The sequence below is a fragment of the Vidua macroura genome, chromosome 6 (genome assembly GCF_024509145.1).
Source record: "Vidua macroura isolate BioBank_ID:100142 chromosome 6, ASM2450914v1, whole genome shotgun sequence".
Taxonomy (NCBI): Eukaryota; Metazoa; Chordata; class Aves; order Passeriformes; family Viduidae; genus Vidua; species Vidua macroura.
The window spans coordinates 32,820,936-32,837,064 of record NC_071576.1 but is presented as its reverse complement, the minus strand read 5'-3'; the positions used below and the strand labels follow the sequence as shown (position 1 = coordinate 32,837,064).

The 16,129-nt window shown below is 36.7% G+C and overlaps 1 protein-coding gene across 20 annotated transcripts in view; it reads right to left on the bottom strand.

Moving 5' to 3' along the window:
- GPHN (gephyrin) overlaps nucleotides 1-16,129 on the bottom strand; it is a 275,721-nt gene that overhangs the window by 16,982 nt on the left and 242,610 nt on the right. For 11 of the 20 annotated variants that reach the window (XM_053980258.1, XM_053980261.1, XM_053980265.1 and 8 more), the window contains 3 exons: nucleotides 13,907-13,965; nucleotides 13,544-13,697; nucleotides 11,580-11,701 (listed from right to left, as the gene is read on the bottom strand). In XM_053980258.1, coding sequence (XP_053836233.1) covers nucleotides 11,580-11,701; nucleotides 13,544-13,697; nucleotides 13,907-13,965 — 335 coding nt within the window. Of the gene's footprint in view, nucleotides 1-2,691; nucleotides 2,764-11,579; nucleotides 11,702-13,543; nucleotides 13,698-13,906; nucleotides 13,966-16,129 lie in introns of all 20 variants that reach the window. The other 9 variants (XM_053980254.1, XM_053980257.1, XM_053980256.1 and 6 more) reach the window with 1 other exon arrangement.

Sequence of the window (16,129 nt, the reverse complement as noted above, 5' to 3'; positions counted from 1 at the left end):
GCCAGGTGCTTATGTAGTACAGGCACATTCCTGTGTGAAGAGTCCTCAATGACATCCTTGTCTGCTGCTTGTGTACATTCAGCTGCAAGCATTTCGGTGTGAATTGTAATTTTTTCTATAAATGCTAAAAGAACAGGACCAAAGCTTTGATAACAGCTGTCTTCACCTGCTGTGCCATTGTATTAACTCGTGAGCACTTAATTCATTCTAAATCCAGTATAGTGTGTGCCCTCTGAGTGTAAGAAGCAGCCTGAGAACTGCTGGTTTCCACTAATTAAAAAACTATCACTGGCTATTTTTGCTGGCTGAAGATAAAGAACCTTATCAGTACACTTACCAGAAATCCATTAGCTTTTCTAAAAAATTGGACGGGATTACACAGGTAAAGATTTTTATTTTATCTTCCTTCTTACAAAGGAAGTGAGTCAATATGGATTCACTGAAAAGTTTTCACTCCTGGAGAACCAAATATTCAACAGTTGTAGCTGTGTTGAAATAATATGACTGAAGATTACACTACACAATATAATAATCAATGCCAAAGACATTGCTGGCACTGCATTGGTAAAGATGTCAGTGCATTCGTGAGTCTGAAGGGCAACTGTGGTTCTTTTGCGGTTCAATTACTTCAATGAGAACACTCATGAAATGAGAATTGGCTTAGACTGACACAACTGAAAGTAAAATATATGATGGATGTAATTAGTGCCAGTTGTTTACATATAGCAAATAATATCACCAAATCTGACTCATAGTGAAATGGCATTGTAATCACCGAATGTCTTACCTTTTCATTTTACTTTAGCTTCAACTGTAAGAGTAAATTTTAAATAAATTTAAAAGGAATTTAAAGTGATTTCATTCCGCCTGAAAACTGGTCTAACTGCTATTGATCTACAGTATGGATGTCTCTAGGACAGGTAGAAATGCAGTCCCTTAAAGCAATGCCTCAAAATGAAGGCTTTCTCTAGGAAGCTCCACCCTTTATAGAATCATAACTTAATCACTTGGAAAAATGTCTGTCTCCAAAACAAAAATGACTTGGAAGCCACAGATTAGAGACAATATAAAAAGACCATTAAAAGTTCCATCATCAGGTGTGTCCTAAAACAAATAGTTATTTTTTAGAAAATATCAAATGAAATATGGCATCGATTTTTGTTTACTAAAAAAATACAAATTCCCCATGAAGAGCAAACTATAGTGTTAGAAATAAGTGAAGAGAAGGAACGGAGAAACTTATCCTATTTGAGACCAGCAACTTCATTTTTTTGACAGCTGTTAGTTAGTGGAAGGAACTAGAACTTCATTTGTCTCTACAGTACTGGACCATGTCTCTTCAAGCGCAAAGATGTTTTTAACATAACGAAATGCTCACTGCCTGTTCTCCTGCTCTGGAAGCAGAAGCATTTTTTATTGCTCATGTTTTGGGTAGGAAGACTTATTCTAGGGGCTGTTTTTTGTTGGTGCTTTCCCTCATACTGCTTAGAAGAGACCAAAGGCTCATTTAATGTTTTATGCAGTAGCAATGAGGTGTGTGAACTGACTTGTATGAGGAATTCCAAGTCCATCACCTGCTGGTAGATTTCATCTTTTAAGTAATTTCAGATAAAGTAGACAGTCTGTATCATGTTTTTCACATTAATTTAAAATGTTTTAAATCCTGCAGATTCTCATAAATTAAGGTTTTTTTTTGGATGTGTAGTATAGCAAAAGGCTTAGTCCATTACATGAGGAAAACCTAGATTTATAACAACCTAGCTTCAGCATGAATAACTAATTGCTAAACAAGAACCAGTTTTTTGAAAGCTAAGGATATGGCAGATTGACTCAGTCATGAGAACAGCGAGTCCAACTTTTTCTTACAATAATTGGGCCATTTACCCCAGTGAGGATCCTCACATGTGAAGTTTTCAGGTACTAGTCTTCAATAGGATTTTCGTTCCATTTCTACCTATTTTTATTTCCTACATGAGGGAAACTATAGAAACTCATTGTTTCTGTTTGTTAATGGAGAAAATGACAGGTAGTTTATTCTCCCTCTGTCATCACTCCAGCTCCTTGGGCCTATCTATGTTAGAGGGCAAGTTCTGAAAATTAATCTATATTATTAAACTATCTCCCTAAGTAAGACATAGTATATAATTGCACGTGTATATTGGAAAAAATGCATAGTGCATAGTTTAGAGGTTTCAGTTAACCTGCTTTAGAGATGATCAGCATAGTGGTGGAAAACCAAGTATGCATTATCACAGACTCATAGAACATCCTGAGCTGGAAGGGACCCATGAGGATCACTGAAGTCCAACTCCTGTTATGACTGAAGAATCGTAACAGTGACTTCCCTGGACTTCATTACTACCTTCAAGCAGGATTTTTTTCCCCACTTGCTCAGTTTTTAAAAGGGAAAACCTTGATGGATAAAGACGTTCACTGCTACTGATAAGTAACGTAAACATTTTCATTTTCTCAATGTTGTGGAGCCATGTAAGTCTACAGTGCACTGGTGCATAAGAACTTAACTGAAAAGGCAGTGCTACTTAATGGACAGAATAAAACACCATCTGCTCCTGTACGGCAAATGTTGGTTGGATCCGTGCTCCAAGCTCTGCCCTGACAGACACCTGGCTGAGCCTGCCTGTGAGCATGCACGTGCCTCAACGTCCCAAGTGGTTTAAAAACAGTGCTCACCAATCTGGTAGGCCTGTCTCCGCAGTGTTCTGGAAGCTCTGTGTCCCTTCTTCTTTAAAAACATCTGGCTTCCTGAGGGTAAAGGAAGCAGAAGGGGTATAATAAAGAGCCAGGGAAGGAGAGAGTCTCCTGGGGTCAAAGGGAAGCTCTGTGCCCAGCTGTGTCCCCCTTGGTGGCTCTAGATATTCAAAATCACCATGGGAAATGCTTCCTCTTTGCAAGGCAGCCAATGGAAGAGAAAGGGAGTGCAGGGGAACATCTTTCTCTTACAGTTTGGATGGGCTTCTCCCAAGGAATGAAGAGTAAAGTTATGGAAGGATTTAGGCTCAACTGGGCATGCCAACAAAGCATAGTTTGTTGAGATCTTTCCTTGCAGTGTCTGTGGAGAAACTTCTTTACTCTTGACTTCAAAATAAAGCAAAATGAAGTGTTAAACAACTTGACGTTTTGGAAGGAGGACCACAGATAATGGGAAAATATTTGGAGATGGGCCCCATTGAAACATTTTTACTCACACTTTTAGCTTCTTATTCAGGAAATAGATCTTAAGGCATAATAACTGTCACCTTCTTAACTTCAAGGGGGAAAGAGCTGTAATTATCCTAATTTTATAACTCCATAGTCAATAAAGATGCCACTTCATTCATGAGAAGCTTCATACCCTGCTACAAGAGGCAGGATTAGAAAAAATGTCCAAAACTGAGAAAGTTACTCCTATCAGGACCTTATTTAAAACAATTAATGATTTGTTATGAATTCCCAATTATGAAAGCAGCATTACCTTTTACACATACTTCTTCCAAGTCAGTTTTTCTGTGAAAAAACTATTTTAGATAGTGTCCTTTGTAACAGAAATATGAAATGAATAGAAATTATGTTTTTATACTCTTAAACGTAGGGCAATTAAATGTAAAATGTAAAAGAATCTTCATTGGACATGAAGAGTTATAAATATACCTCTTAAAAAAGACTGAAATCAGATATTCATTATTGAAATGGACCATGTCATCAGTCATCACTGTGTGACTCTTGAGCCATTTCTTCATATCAGCTGGCTGGACAGTTAACAACAACAAAGGCAACCTCCCTCCCCAGTCCATGGCCAGCTGATCCTGCACAAGGCAGCTTCAGTCTGGCATTGCAAAGATCACTTTTGTGCACACTCATGTCCTGTCTGACTGGGGAATGTGAGAAGAAGACTAGGCCAATGTCCCTACACTACTGTTACACATGCCCACAGTCACTGCTAACATGAAATCTAAAATCCTCTTTTATCACCTTGTAAGTCCATGCCATGTTTCTCCTCATAGTTCATAAAGAGGGTTTGTCAGATTGAATGCATACTAATGTTGATAGGAAGTGATGGAAAAATATTTGAATTATTCAGGTTAAAAGTTTAGATGTCCATTTCTTTCTGACAGGCTTCCCAAGAAAGCCATTTCCTAAAATGGCTTCAGTCTCTCATTTTCTCTTCTATTCATTGCCAGAATAACAAAGTCAATCTTTATTTCTCAAAACAGGGTCCCTGTGTCATGAAGTGACACACAAAAGACTTTTGGATTTCATGAAAGATCCCAGATTCTGGTTTAACCACCAATGTTACAGATAGCAGTCTCAAAAATCCAAAATCTTTTCTAGTGTGATGCTAAGCTCTGGTGTGTAATTTCTGCTGGTACTAGAGTTCTGATTTTATGCTTCTACTATGTATTGTCCACTGGAATAACATAAAAATTAATTTAATTCTCTGAAATAATACTTAAGAGATTATTTGCAACCAGGAGAAATACATCTCTTTTTTATGGTTTAGTATTTAAAATAGCACGAGAACCTCCCTGAACTTGCTTTTCTTTGAATTGTAAATAAATATCCAATCTCACTTTGAAATGAATATCAAAGCATTTGATTTAGTTTCCTAATAACTAATTACTATCACTGTTAAAATTATGCTTTACTTACCCTCTGAATCAGTCTAACTTGAATACATAGGCATTGCTGCTGAAATAGAAACCTTATTCATTTTGTTCTCCATGTGGCTCAGTATAATTAGAAGGTAATCAAGTGATCTTGTAAGAACATCTGTTGAATTAAACAGCCTGAGTTCTGGTATTACTTTAGTACACAGTCCATCTTTTAACCACTTAAGAAATTTAATGGTTCTTGTCCTGGGAATACAAAGGTGAGGACCAAAATAACCTTCTAATTCTAGAGGAGATTAGCTCTTTATATATACATATGCTAGAATTTGTATTTAGAGGATTCTCAAATATTTTCTTAAATCTTTACTTCTTAGGATATAAACCTCCAGCCTGTAAATATTTCTTATATTCTTGAATCCTCTATATATCAATTCATATTTGGCTGTATTAACAATATACTTAACCCAGTTTTGTAGGTGATTCCTATCACTGACACAGTGACCCATCTTCAGTGTTCACCACATCTTTGATTGTTCTGTATCTACTGTCTTTACTAGTTTTCATTATTTTCTTCTGGGGTATTAGTAAAATTTCAAGCCTCAAAAATTTCTCAGTGACTTGGGAACTCAAATTCCTATATATGCTCTAGGCATTAAGAAGATGGAAAATCATTTAAATGAATGATACTTTGGCCTCTAGAAGCTGAAGTTCTCTTGAAAACAGAAATTATCTCTCAAAGTGCTTTTAAAATTGTTAACTTAAGCCTCAAAAATAGACCATAAAAATAGTAATTTTTATTTTCCTTCAACAAACAGATTTTCTCTGTTTTCAAAGACAGGATTTTCAAAGTATTCTGTCCTCTTTATTATCTGCTCTTTACTGTCATGGGCTACTACTGAGCTGTGATTCTAAACATGCTAATTCAGGAAGGAGCCCATGCTTGTGTTGAACACAGTTAGGAAAATGACACACTGCTCTGCATTAGCTTTGCACCTGTCACCTCTACAGCATGACATTTTATTACCTGTCACGCTATGTTGTTTCCTACTGGTACAGAAGACTCCCTGGGATTTGCACTGTCCCATTTCACAAGTTCATTTTTCACCTCTGTTTTGGCTCAGACATTCCTTTGCGTTTTCAGAACACATACATTAGATGAGATGACCTGTCAATATGACATCTTATTTGAAGATTTCCCTAATAATTATCAAGAGATGTTATGACAGATATTAAACATTTCTGCTTGAAAAGGAGTATATTCTTGACAGGGCACAAGGAAGGAGAGGACATCCACATGTGAAACACCTTCAAACCATTACTCTGTGTCCCTGCATTCATTAGGCTACGATCAAAATTTATAACACCATTGTTTTTTGAGCAGAACTGGAAATGAAGCCACTTTAGAAAAACCTAATATTGTGACATTTATTGTGAGGTCTTTTCTCTAAAAAGCATTTTCTTGCAGTCATTTGTTAAATGATACTACTACTACTACTAATAATTTTGTTCACAGTAGATTTGCTTTTACCCAAGCTGGCATTAAGCTGGAGCAGGGAGAGACTAGGATTCTGTGCCTGGATTCTGCCCATAACTCATTTTCTACCTCATATGATGATATATACCAGGCTGATATTGCATGAGAAATTTTGGTGTTGGAGCAGTTTCTCCACTCTCCTCCCTCCACTCTAGATGTTCCACCTATAACAGTAGTAATTACATGCAAGCCTCACAAACACAAAAGATTTAAACCCTTTTTGGAATGGCAAACTTAAAATTGAAGCGGACTAAATCCTTCAGTAAGATTTCAGTATCCATTCTAAATATGAAGAGGCTCTATCAAAGCTTTTATTTTAGGGATATCACAGAGTAATAGTTAGAACAGCAAGGGTGATTTTTAAGAGGTTTACTGTCGTTTAGGAGCTCTATGTCCAACAGTATGTCAAAAAGGAGAGGTAACCAAATAAGAAACTAAAGACTTCTCACGTAGAAAAGCTCTCATAAAATGCTGATTTAATAAATATTCAGATAAATCTTTCAAGCAAGTGACGAAATAATATGAATTTCCTGAAATTTTCTCCTAAAGAGAGAGATTCTTTCTCTCTCCACTGTGAGATCACACACTCATAAATGAAAATGCTGCTGAAGCAACTAAATATTATACATGCCTCTCAGAAAAATGATAAGGGAATTAGAAAATAGGGGAAAGAATGCAGAGAAGGGGAAAATGCACTCATGTAAACAAAGTTAAAAGCAGAGGAAACTGAATTAATTACATACGTGATCAAAATTCCTTAGCAAGCTTAATAAGAAAGTCTTTCATAGAAGAAAAGCTGTCAAAATGGAAGATGACTCTGTAAAACAGAGGCCCACACTGCAGCAGATTTTGCTAGGGCTAAACTTCACACTTTAAACAATGGAATACAAAGAACAACACAAATGAAATAATCAGACACAAAAATATCCTGACAATTAGACTTCTACAGATCAGAAATGAACCTTACTTTTATCATTGGTTTAAAAACAAAAAAAATCATAAACTATAAGCAAAGCAAATGAAATTAGTAGCCTTTTTAACTTGGTCTTGTTAATAGGAGGCAACATTCAAAAGTACATTGAAATACCAACTTTAACTGGACAGTTGTTTTTATAATTTTTTAGCAAGTGACTCTGAGATTCAGACAAAAAATACAAGACACAACAGTAACAACAATATCAGAAGGGTTCTTCCTTTCCTTAGTTTTGCATTTGTTTCTTGTGTTTGCAGTAGCTCTGAAAATGGATATATCTTCCATTTCTACTCAGAGATGTGTGCTTTTCAAACAGCTTGGCTTTTACGTGCTAAGAACACAAATAGAGAAAATCTTGGCTTCTGGCCAGACTTCACTTCAGCTGTATATCACATTCCCAGGTCTGTTCCTTTCTCCTATTGCTTTCTTCTAGGATTTCAACTATAAACTTTATGGGTTTTGGAATTGCTGGTTTTTATTTTGAATATTGAGTGATATTTACAATTTATGAGAACATAAATGATGGTGACAATCTCAGAAATCATTAAAATGCTCCCAAAATAAATATAATATTGGTTTCAAATGAAAGTACAGCTTTAGGCTAAGTCAGACTTGAGTGGTCAGTTCAAAATGTAACTTCACGTATGACTAATATGCAAAGGCATTTTTAAAATGCTTCTAACTACTCTTCAGAAACCCAGACATTCAGTGTGCTTCCCCATCTTTTCACAATCTCTGTGTTTACATGCATCACATCGCTTTAAAGCAGCTGGGCAAGCTATTTTTTTTTTACCTAAACACCTCTGAGTGACTTGTATACTGAAATTAGATACAGGAATAACATCTAAGTTTGTCTTTGCAAATAGTACTCTAAAAAAAATTTATGCTTGAAAATTAGATCTGCAAATATGATTGAAGAGGATTTCCATGGTTGTTAGAAACCTGACCCATTACAGCAACTGTAATACTCAACTGTGCTCCCTATTAGCTGCTGTCTCAAACTCCATTAGTGCTTACGGTGCACAGGAAGTGGTACTCCCAGTAAAATGAAGGAAAATTTACCCCACTAAAATGGTATTAAAAAAAGGAAATAGGAAAACAATCACCCAAATCTAAAGTATGGGAAGGAAGAAATATATACCATGATACATTAAAAAAAAAATACAAGTTTTAAATTTTTCCCTCTGAATAGTATGTTTGCCAGTATTTTTACTACACCAGTAGATATTGCAGGTGTATAAAATCTTCCTGTTTTTCAATGTCTGGATACATATTATACACACAAAATGCACATATACATGAGCACACACAAACACACATGGTTTAACTGCAGTAAACCATAAAACAGACACTGAAGGCTTGTTTCTCTCTTCTACAAACGTGCTACCTAAAGTGTCAAAATCGTACCCTTTGCAACATCTTTCTGGTAAGTCTCCTGCATTTCTCCAAGTGCCACAGTACTCCATCAAATCAGTCATGTTAGTCCAAAAATATGTACTGAAATATTTGTATGGGCAACACTCTGTTAGCTTTATTACATAATGAAATAACATCATACTTCTTATCAAACTGATTTACACAACCAGATTTGCCTTTTGAGTGAAACAGAACTGCAAGTGCATTTTGCTGTAAAGATATGGATTGGGCATGTGAGTGTGGAAGAATGGCAGAAGACTTGCTAAGACTGAATCTTGATATCTGGTGCAGAAGATTCTTACCTAAGTCAACAGTACTATTCTTTCAAAACTTACTGCAAAGTACACTCTGCGATTGGAGGATATTATTTCTATTCTATGAGTAAAGTAACTACCTCTGCAGAAGCTGCTTTGTTAGCATGAAACAGAAAAAAGCAGAAAACCAAACATTTAAAAAGAACTGTTACTACCTTTGCCAAGGTAATACTATCTCAAGACTCAGAGATCATTTTAATAGCTAAGATTCAAAAGAATCAAACTCTCCCATAACTGAAAGCAAAGCTGCAGGCACTTCCTTAGACTGATATATTTGTTTGCTGCCTGGTGTTCAGCTAGCATCTGACAAGTAAGAAAAGGTCATAAAATATATTTGTAAAAAATATAGAAAAGCAAGAAGTTCTCTTGGGCCTTAAATCTCACTCACTACAAGAAAGACATTCCAAAGAAAAGCAATGAAGCTGTTGAAGGATCTGGGGCACACGTCTGATGAGGAGTGTCTGAGGGAACTGGAATTGTTCAGCCTGGAGAAAGGAGGTGTAGGGGAGACCTTATCACTCTCTACAACCAGGAGGGTATAGCCAGGTGGGGATTGGTCTCTTCTCCCAAGTAACCTGTGACAGGATGAGAGGAAATGGCCTCAACTTTCAGCGTGGGAGATTTAGACTGGATATCAGGAAAAAAATCTTCTCTGAAAGGGCCATCAAGCGTTGGAACAAGCTGTCCAGGGAAGTGATGGAGTTCCCATCTCAGGAGGTATTTAAAAGACATGTAGGTGTGGCACCTGGGGACATAGTTTAGTTGTGGACCTGATATTACTGGTTCGACTTGATGATCCTAAAGGCTTTTCCAACCTAAATGATTCTATGATTCTGAAGTTGTTTGTCATTTATTACTGAGAGCTTTCAAAATTATCTCCACAGACTCTCCATGCCTAGAAGAAACAGAACAGAAACAATTCCTGAAAGCAATGGAGTACATAGCTACAGTTTTGCACAATGACCTTAAGTTAAACTCTCCTTTTGATAATGTTGACTTTACAGCAAAGTTGACACTATACCTATTTGATTAGGACAAAACCATAAAGAACAAACAAGCTTTACACTCTTATTTTTTCAGAGGGGACTACCAGGGAAAGCATCTTTTCCACTGGATGAAGCCATTGGTAACACAGAATGTAAGTTGTCATTGACAATAATGTTGGTAACAGTAGCTATTATTTTTGCTCCTGCAGGTGGTAAAAAGTTCCACCTACAGTATTTTGCTGAAGAAAACCCCTGCCAATCCCTCTACACAGAGATGACTCCCAGGAGGTAAGAGATTTTCTGTGGCTGTTTTCTTTTTTCTTAGCTACACAAATCTAGAACCTGATCTCTGGATATAAGAGCTTCATTTGAAAACTTTACTATTTATGTTTTAAAGTTTAAAAAGGTCTTTAAAATATAGAAAGCTTTAGTGATCTAGGACATTTAGATACCACTCCTGGAAAGAACAGCCTCATGAGTTTAGACTCTGTATGACATCACCACCTGAAACTGGAAGCATTCATGGGAAGGAGGGCTTGATATGTATTGCTCTTTGGAACTGCAGTGGTGTTTTGCTAGGCTAGAGAAGCAAAAAGGGATACCTGGATGCAGTGAGAATATCCAGAAGGGTTTGCCTTCCCTAAGATCACAAGTGTGATGTCACATTCCCTGTAAGAGTAGTTCAAAGTCAACTGCATTTCCTGCAGCCACCATGCAGGGTGGTTTAATTATTGCAAAACCATGCAGTGGCTGGCCCATTTGTATACTTTCTGTCAAGCTAGTGATGTTTTGTATTGAATACTGCTTTAAGGACAGCTGGGTTTGAAATTACCTGTTCTGTAATAGTAACCTGGTTGGATTCCCTTTTAGTCCCTGACTGGGACCTTGTCATCTGCTTATCTGCTTTTCATTTTTACTTTTAATTACCCACTGGGATGACCTGAACAACTCCCCATCAAACCAAGTCTATCAGTTGGTTTGATACCCCAGCTGAAAAGCAAGAAAGACTATTCAAAGCCTCTAGGTCTCAATACATTGAGGAAATACATTATGCTGAGAAACTCAAGCCATGGATAGCAGTCACTACCCAGTCTTGCAAAGGACAGAAAGCTGAACACTTCAATCACTTATCCCAGAGCTCTCAAGAGATGTCACTTCACTACCACTGGGAAACAAGGAGCAATCGCTGTCAGATGAACAGAAAGACTGATCAGTAGGGTGCTACTCTGTGGCAATCAAAGTAAACATCACTAAAGTTAAAAAAAAAATAAATTCTTCCACATATTTCTGGAAATATTGAGCAATATGCAGCAGTGGGGCGTTTCTCAAAAGACTCAGAATATGACAAAATTTTATACTATAAATCGATTTTGTCATAGAAAATAAACTCTGAGAGAAACTTCCTTCTCCCTTTATTTGACCAGAAAAAAAGTATAGCTGCTGTAGAACTGTCTCCCCTTACGTGTTTTAAGTATAGTGCTTGGAAGGATACTGCGGCAATAAATTCAATTTTCAACAGGAAATAGATTATCTGTTTCAACAAACAGAATGCAAAACAAATTAAACACCATTAATTTTTTTTCTTGCTATAATGAAAAGGGTGAAATACTTTCTCCAAGATGTGCCTTGTCACAACACTGTGACATTTGTAATGAGTGACATTTTCTCTGGTATTTCTTTTTCCCATGGATGCCATAAAGTGCATCACATGAATATGAAGTGACATCTTTACTAACATGTGGTACTTACTTATCACCCACAATTCCCAAGTTGATTGTTGGATAGCCGTGTTCTTGGATTGTAGCTAGGAGAGTTGAACGGTTACTGTCCCGAATCTTTCCTGGCAAGAGGTCATCCTCAGGGTTCAGCAGCTATAAAACCAGAAACACTCTCAGTCAGTCTCCTTGGAATACTGTGCTTTACACAAGTGAGAATTTTTTCATCAGGTTGGAGAGGATATTTTTAGACATATATCATGAAACATATGTATAAAGTGATTTAGTGAATTTAAATTAATAAGATATGTAATGTGCTTGTTTAGTCCAATCCTCCACGTTGTTTCGTTTTTTTCTACTGGTTCATGTCTGCAAAACATTTTTACTCCTTATGAGGACATGGCTTCTAAACTCAGACATTAGCAATCAAACCAAAATCTATTAAGTTTTCACGTTATTGTTCTCTTTATATGGTTTTAAGGCAATCTGATTGATGTTGTTAACCAGATTTAAAGAAATTAATGAACATTTTGAAGTTCATTGTTTGCTTACCAAAAAAGATATTTTTAAAATACAACAGTCTGCTTCAGATTAATAGACAGAAGCCTTATGCTTAGTTCTTATATCAATTACTGTTTTGGATTAAAAACTTTCTCTCAAGATAGTCTATTGTGGCAATTACCTCACATGTGTTATGTATTTTGGAAGCCAAACTACAAAACATACATATGTAAATGAATGTTTTATATATATTAGAAATGCTAATGTAGGACACAAAAGGACAATACACTATTGATTGACAGGAGGTAAATAATAATACTACTAATAAGAATGTATCTGTCAAAATCACAGCATTAGGTAGTAAGGTAAGAATAATGAGAAGTGGAGCATGGAAAATTTTATGCTTTAGCTTGCATCTCTGTTTCTGTGAAGATTGTCATAGGATGTTAAAGAATGTTTTAACATTTTACAAAAGAGAATGTCTACATCAGTAAAGGACCCTTTAATGACATGCAAGAATCTCCAATCATATGGAAGCTACTAATCAGAAAATCACCACCTGTAATCCTTGTAGCTCTATGGATTTATTCCTCAGTTAGTGGTTTGGTTCCTGCATGCCACACCCTGTTTATGCTATGAAATCTGGCAATGATCTGTACCCTAGATGACAAATTTCAACCTACGAAAACTTTTCAAAATCTTTCAAAACTGAACATATTCAAGCTGTATGAGAATACAGCTACTGAGTTAATATTTGTGGTTGGATTTCAAAAAGTTTGTCTTAAAGGACAGTCAAAACTTCATGCTGTCTTAACCCACATATCTCAGCCCACATGTTCTTTAGGTTTTGCTCTTCCTATTCTTTCTCTGTCCTGCTGCTGGAAGAAGTGAGAGGGCACAGTTGCTGGCCTGGGTCAACACACCACATATGTAAAGTTAGTAAGTTAAGTTAATCTTAAATCTGATTTTTCTGATGTAGTTAAAGCAATTATAAAGCTGGTCTGCTGTTCTACCAAAAGGAGAGTCTGGATTTCAACATATGCTACCATAAGAAAGAATACTGAGGCACAATACTGCAACAAGGCATTTGGTAGACCTATTCAGTTTCCCAAGACAGCTTGTCTGCCATTTGTGTTATAGACAAATAAGGTGTTGCTTAAAAGAAATTACTCTTCAGTCATGACTGGCAACATGAATTACAACCCCAACTACCCCACAGGCTCTCCCTTGCTGGCAGGAGGAAAACAGCTGGGACATGGTTGGATACATTACCAAAATTTTGGCAAAGAGAGTGTGAGACCTGTGAGAAAGCCCCTAAGGGAGAAAACACAAGCAGATTATTATTATGGGTTAATGCCTCACAAAAATAGCTCATGTCAGCATGAGTTGCCATCAAAAGTGAGTCTGCTTGGGAGTAGGGTGGAAATCACTATCCAAAACATTGCCTGAAAAAAAATACAGTATTTCAGACTATAATTCTAAACAAACTTTTCTTACCTCATTCCCTGTTGACATTACTGCAACCACTGGAAATTTGTTAACTTCTACTTCAGTTACTCCAACAGTTGCTAAGAGACCAATCTCAGATGGACCCATGTGGGTTCCTTTAGCCAGCACACATTCACCTCTTTTAATGTCATGTCCTATGGGTCTGAAAATCAGGACAGAAAAACAACATGAAAGAGAAACAGAATGAGATTCAAAGTACCTTTCCTTCATTGGTCCTGCTCCAGGTCAGGAGTGCCCATGGATGCTCCTTAGTCTGACTGTCAAAATGTCAGTACCACTCATGACTGAAAAATTACTTTGAAATTCATCAGCCCTTCAATTCCTAACAGAGGTATTTTAATAAATACAAACCTGATATCTTGGCCTGGTCGAGCTTGCACCAGGATTCGAACTTCTAGTTCTTCAGTGCCCTACAAACACAAGGACATCACATATGGTCAGCTGAACTATTCAAATAAGATCAATGTTTAATTTCTTAGAAGTCTACACAGCAGTCATTACACTGAGACGTTATGGCTTAAGCATCATATTGTTCTCCTGATTTGTTTGTCAAGGTTGTAACACAACGTGTGCTAAAACTGAACAGCATTTTAAGAAATACTCTTTATGATGAACTCACTAGGGGAGGACCAGCACTGAATACGTAGTTTTAGCGTCCCATTTTTTTTTTTTAAATAATACCTGTGTTTATCTAGCTTTCCTGTTTACATCGTTGATCTGGTATACTGAGTGGATTCTTTCTATTCCTCTCAGCCAACTTGATCTGGTCAAACCATTTCAAAGATGGCACTTCAAACATCCATTAGTCTGGCAGACAGTAGGCCATTACATTAGCAGAAAGGTGGAAAGAAGCTATGTGCTGCAGCTGTTTCAGGATTTTCATGTAGATTCCTGTAGTGGATACTCCTACTTGAGAGCCTTGTATGAATCAGAAAGGGGCTCATTCATCTTGTTTATTTACTGTGAAAAAGTGACAGTGGCCTGAAGAATCTGATGCATTTCCTTGTGCAGAATGTCAATAGTTTGGTGATTCATTCAATGCCAATAAATGGCACATGACCTCTATCATTAATATTGAATTTTAAGCCCTGGGTTGATGATATATGCACTCAGTTTTGAGATAGAGCCAACCTGTCAGTATCACTAAATCTAAACTTAGACTGGAAAAAAATCTGGTTTTACACTATGATGTAGTGCTTATATTTGCAATGTGGTAGTCCTCTCAAGATGAGGTGGGCAATGGCCACATAAAACTTGCTCAGTAAGGCTAATGAAATGATTAAAAAGCAGTGAAAGCAATGGTGTATTTTGCAGGAAGATATAATCTATACATATACACCCGTAACCTTAAAGCAGGATTGATAATTTCAATAATTTCCCTGCTAGGAAGAAGGACAGCCTAGACAGCTTGCTGAGTTCATTAGATAGAAAAATCTATGCATTTAATAAGATTAATAAGGCATGAGAAGGATCCTGAGAGTGAGTTTCAGTTTTTGCAGTCTCTATCAGTTTTGAACACTAGAATTCATCTGCTCACAGCCCAGCTGCAATCACAATGCTGACACTGAGCTGTGGCGAAGTGGAACAGCTTGTCAGAACAGCAGCAGTAGAGCAAAGGCTGATTTGAGCACAGAACCATACACATAGTTCATTCCAAAGCTGAACTTGGAAGTTGTGTCAGTAAGAGTTGTGTCAGTCTTCTCGCCTTGAAGTCTCTCAGATGACAGCAAACATGATGATTGTGCCTTGAAATCACAGCTGGAATTCAGAAGCAAACACAACAACACAAAGGAAGTCTAAGATGGACTCTATGGAATAAAGTTGTCTACAGAGAGCTCCTCTGCTTCATAAAAAGCACATTTCACTATGTTGAGACAACTGCGCATACAGAATTAGTACTACAGTATTCTATTTTTTCTGTGGTTCTTTTTCTGTGTTTTCTTTCTGTGTTCTTATTTGCAGCATCTGTAGGGTAGTCCACTAGTATGATTTAAAGGCAGACTGGAAAATCTGTTCAAAACCAGGCTTATGTCTACATTCTGGAGGAATATGCACCTTATCCATTTCTTGGTTTTCAGAGGTCTTAAATTCAGTAATGTTCTCATTTTAAAGGAGCACAAATGTCTTTTAAAATTTTTAATTGTATTTAAAAAAAACATTTACTTCCTCTGTTTCATAACATAACCTCTTTTTCTAAACAGATTCATTGGAAGGTATTTGTACAAGAAGTATTCTCCAAAATCCACCAAATTCACCTTTGCTGAAACAAGACCAACTCTGATAATACAGAACTGTCTTCATAGCACAGTTTAAAAGAACCCAAGCCATCCTATGGATTTTGCAGCACTTTAAACAGTTCACTTTCCCACAGAAAATCATATTCAGATTTAATTACATCAGCAGTAATTCATTATTCATGTATTATTCTGAGATCAACATGTAATTAAAAAAAAAAACATTTCCCCTTCTTATCTGGTGAGATTTCCACTAGCCTGTGTTTTAAAATGTGAATACAGGAGGCATTTGAATTGGACTGTAGGCATGGATTTCCAAGAGGCATTTGCCTTTCACTCA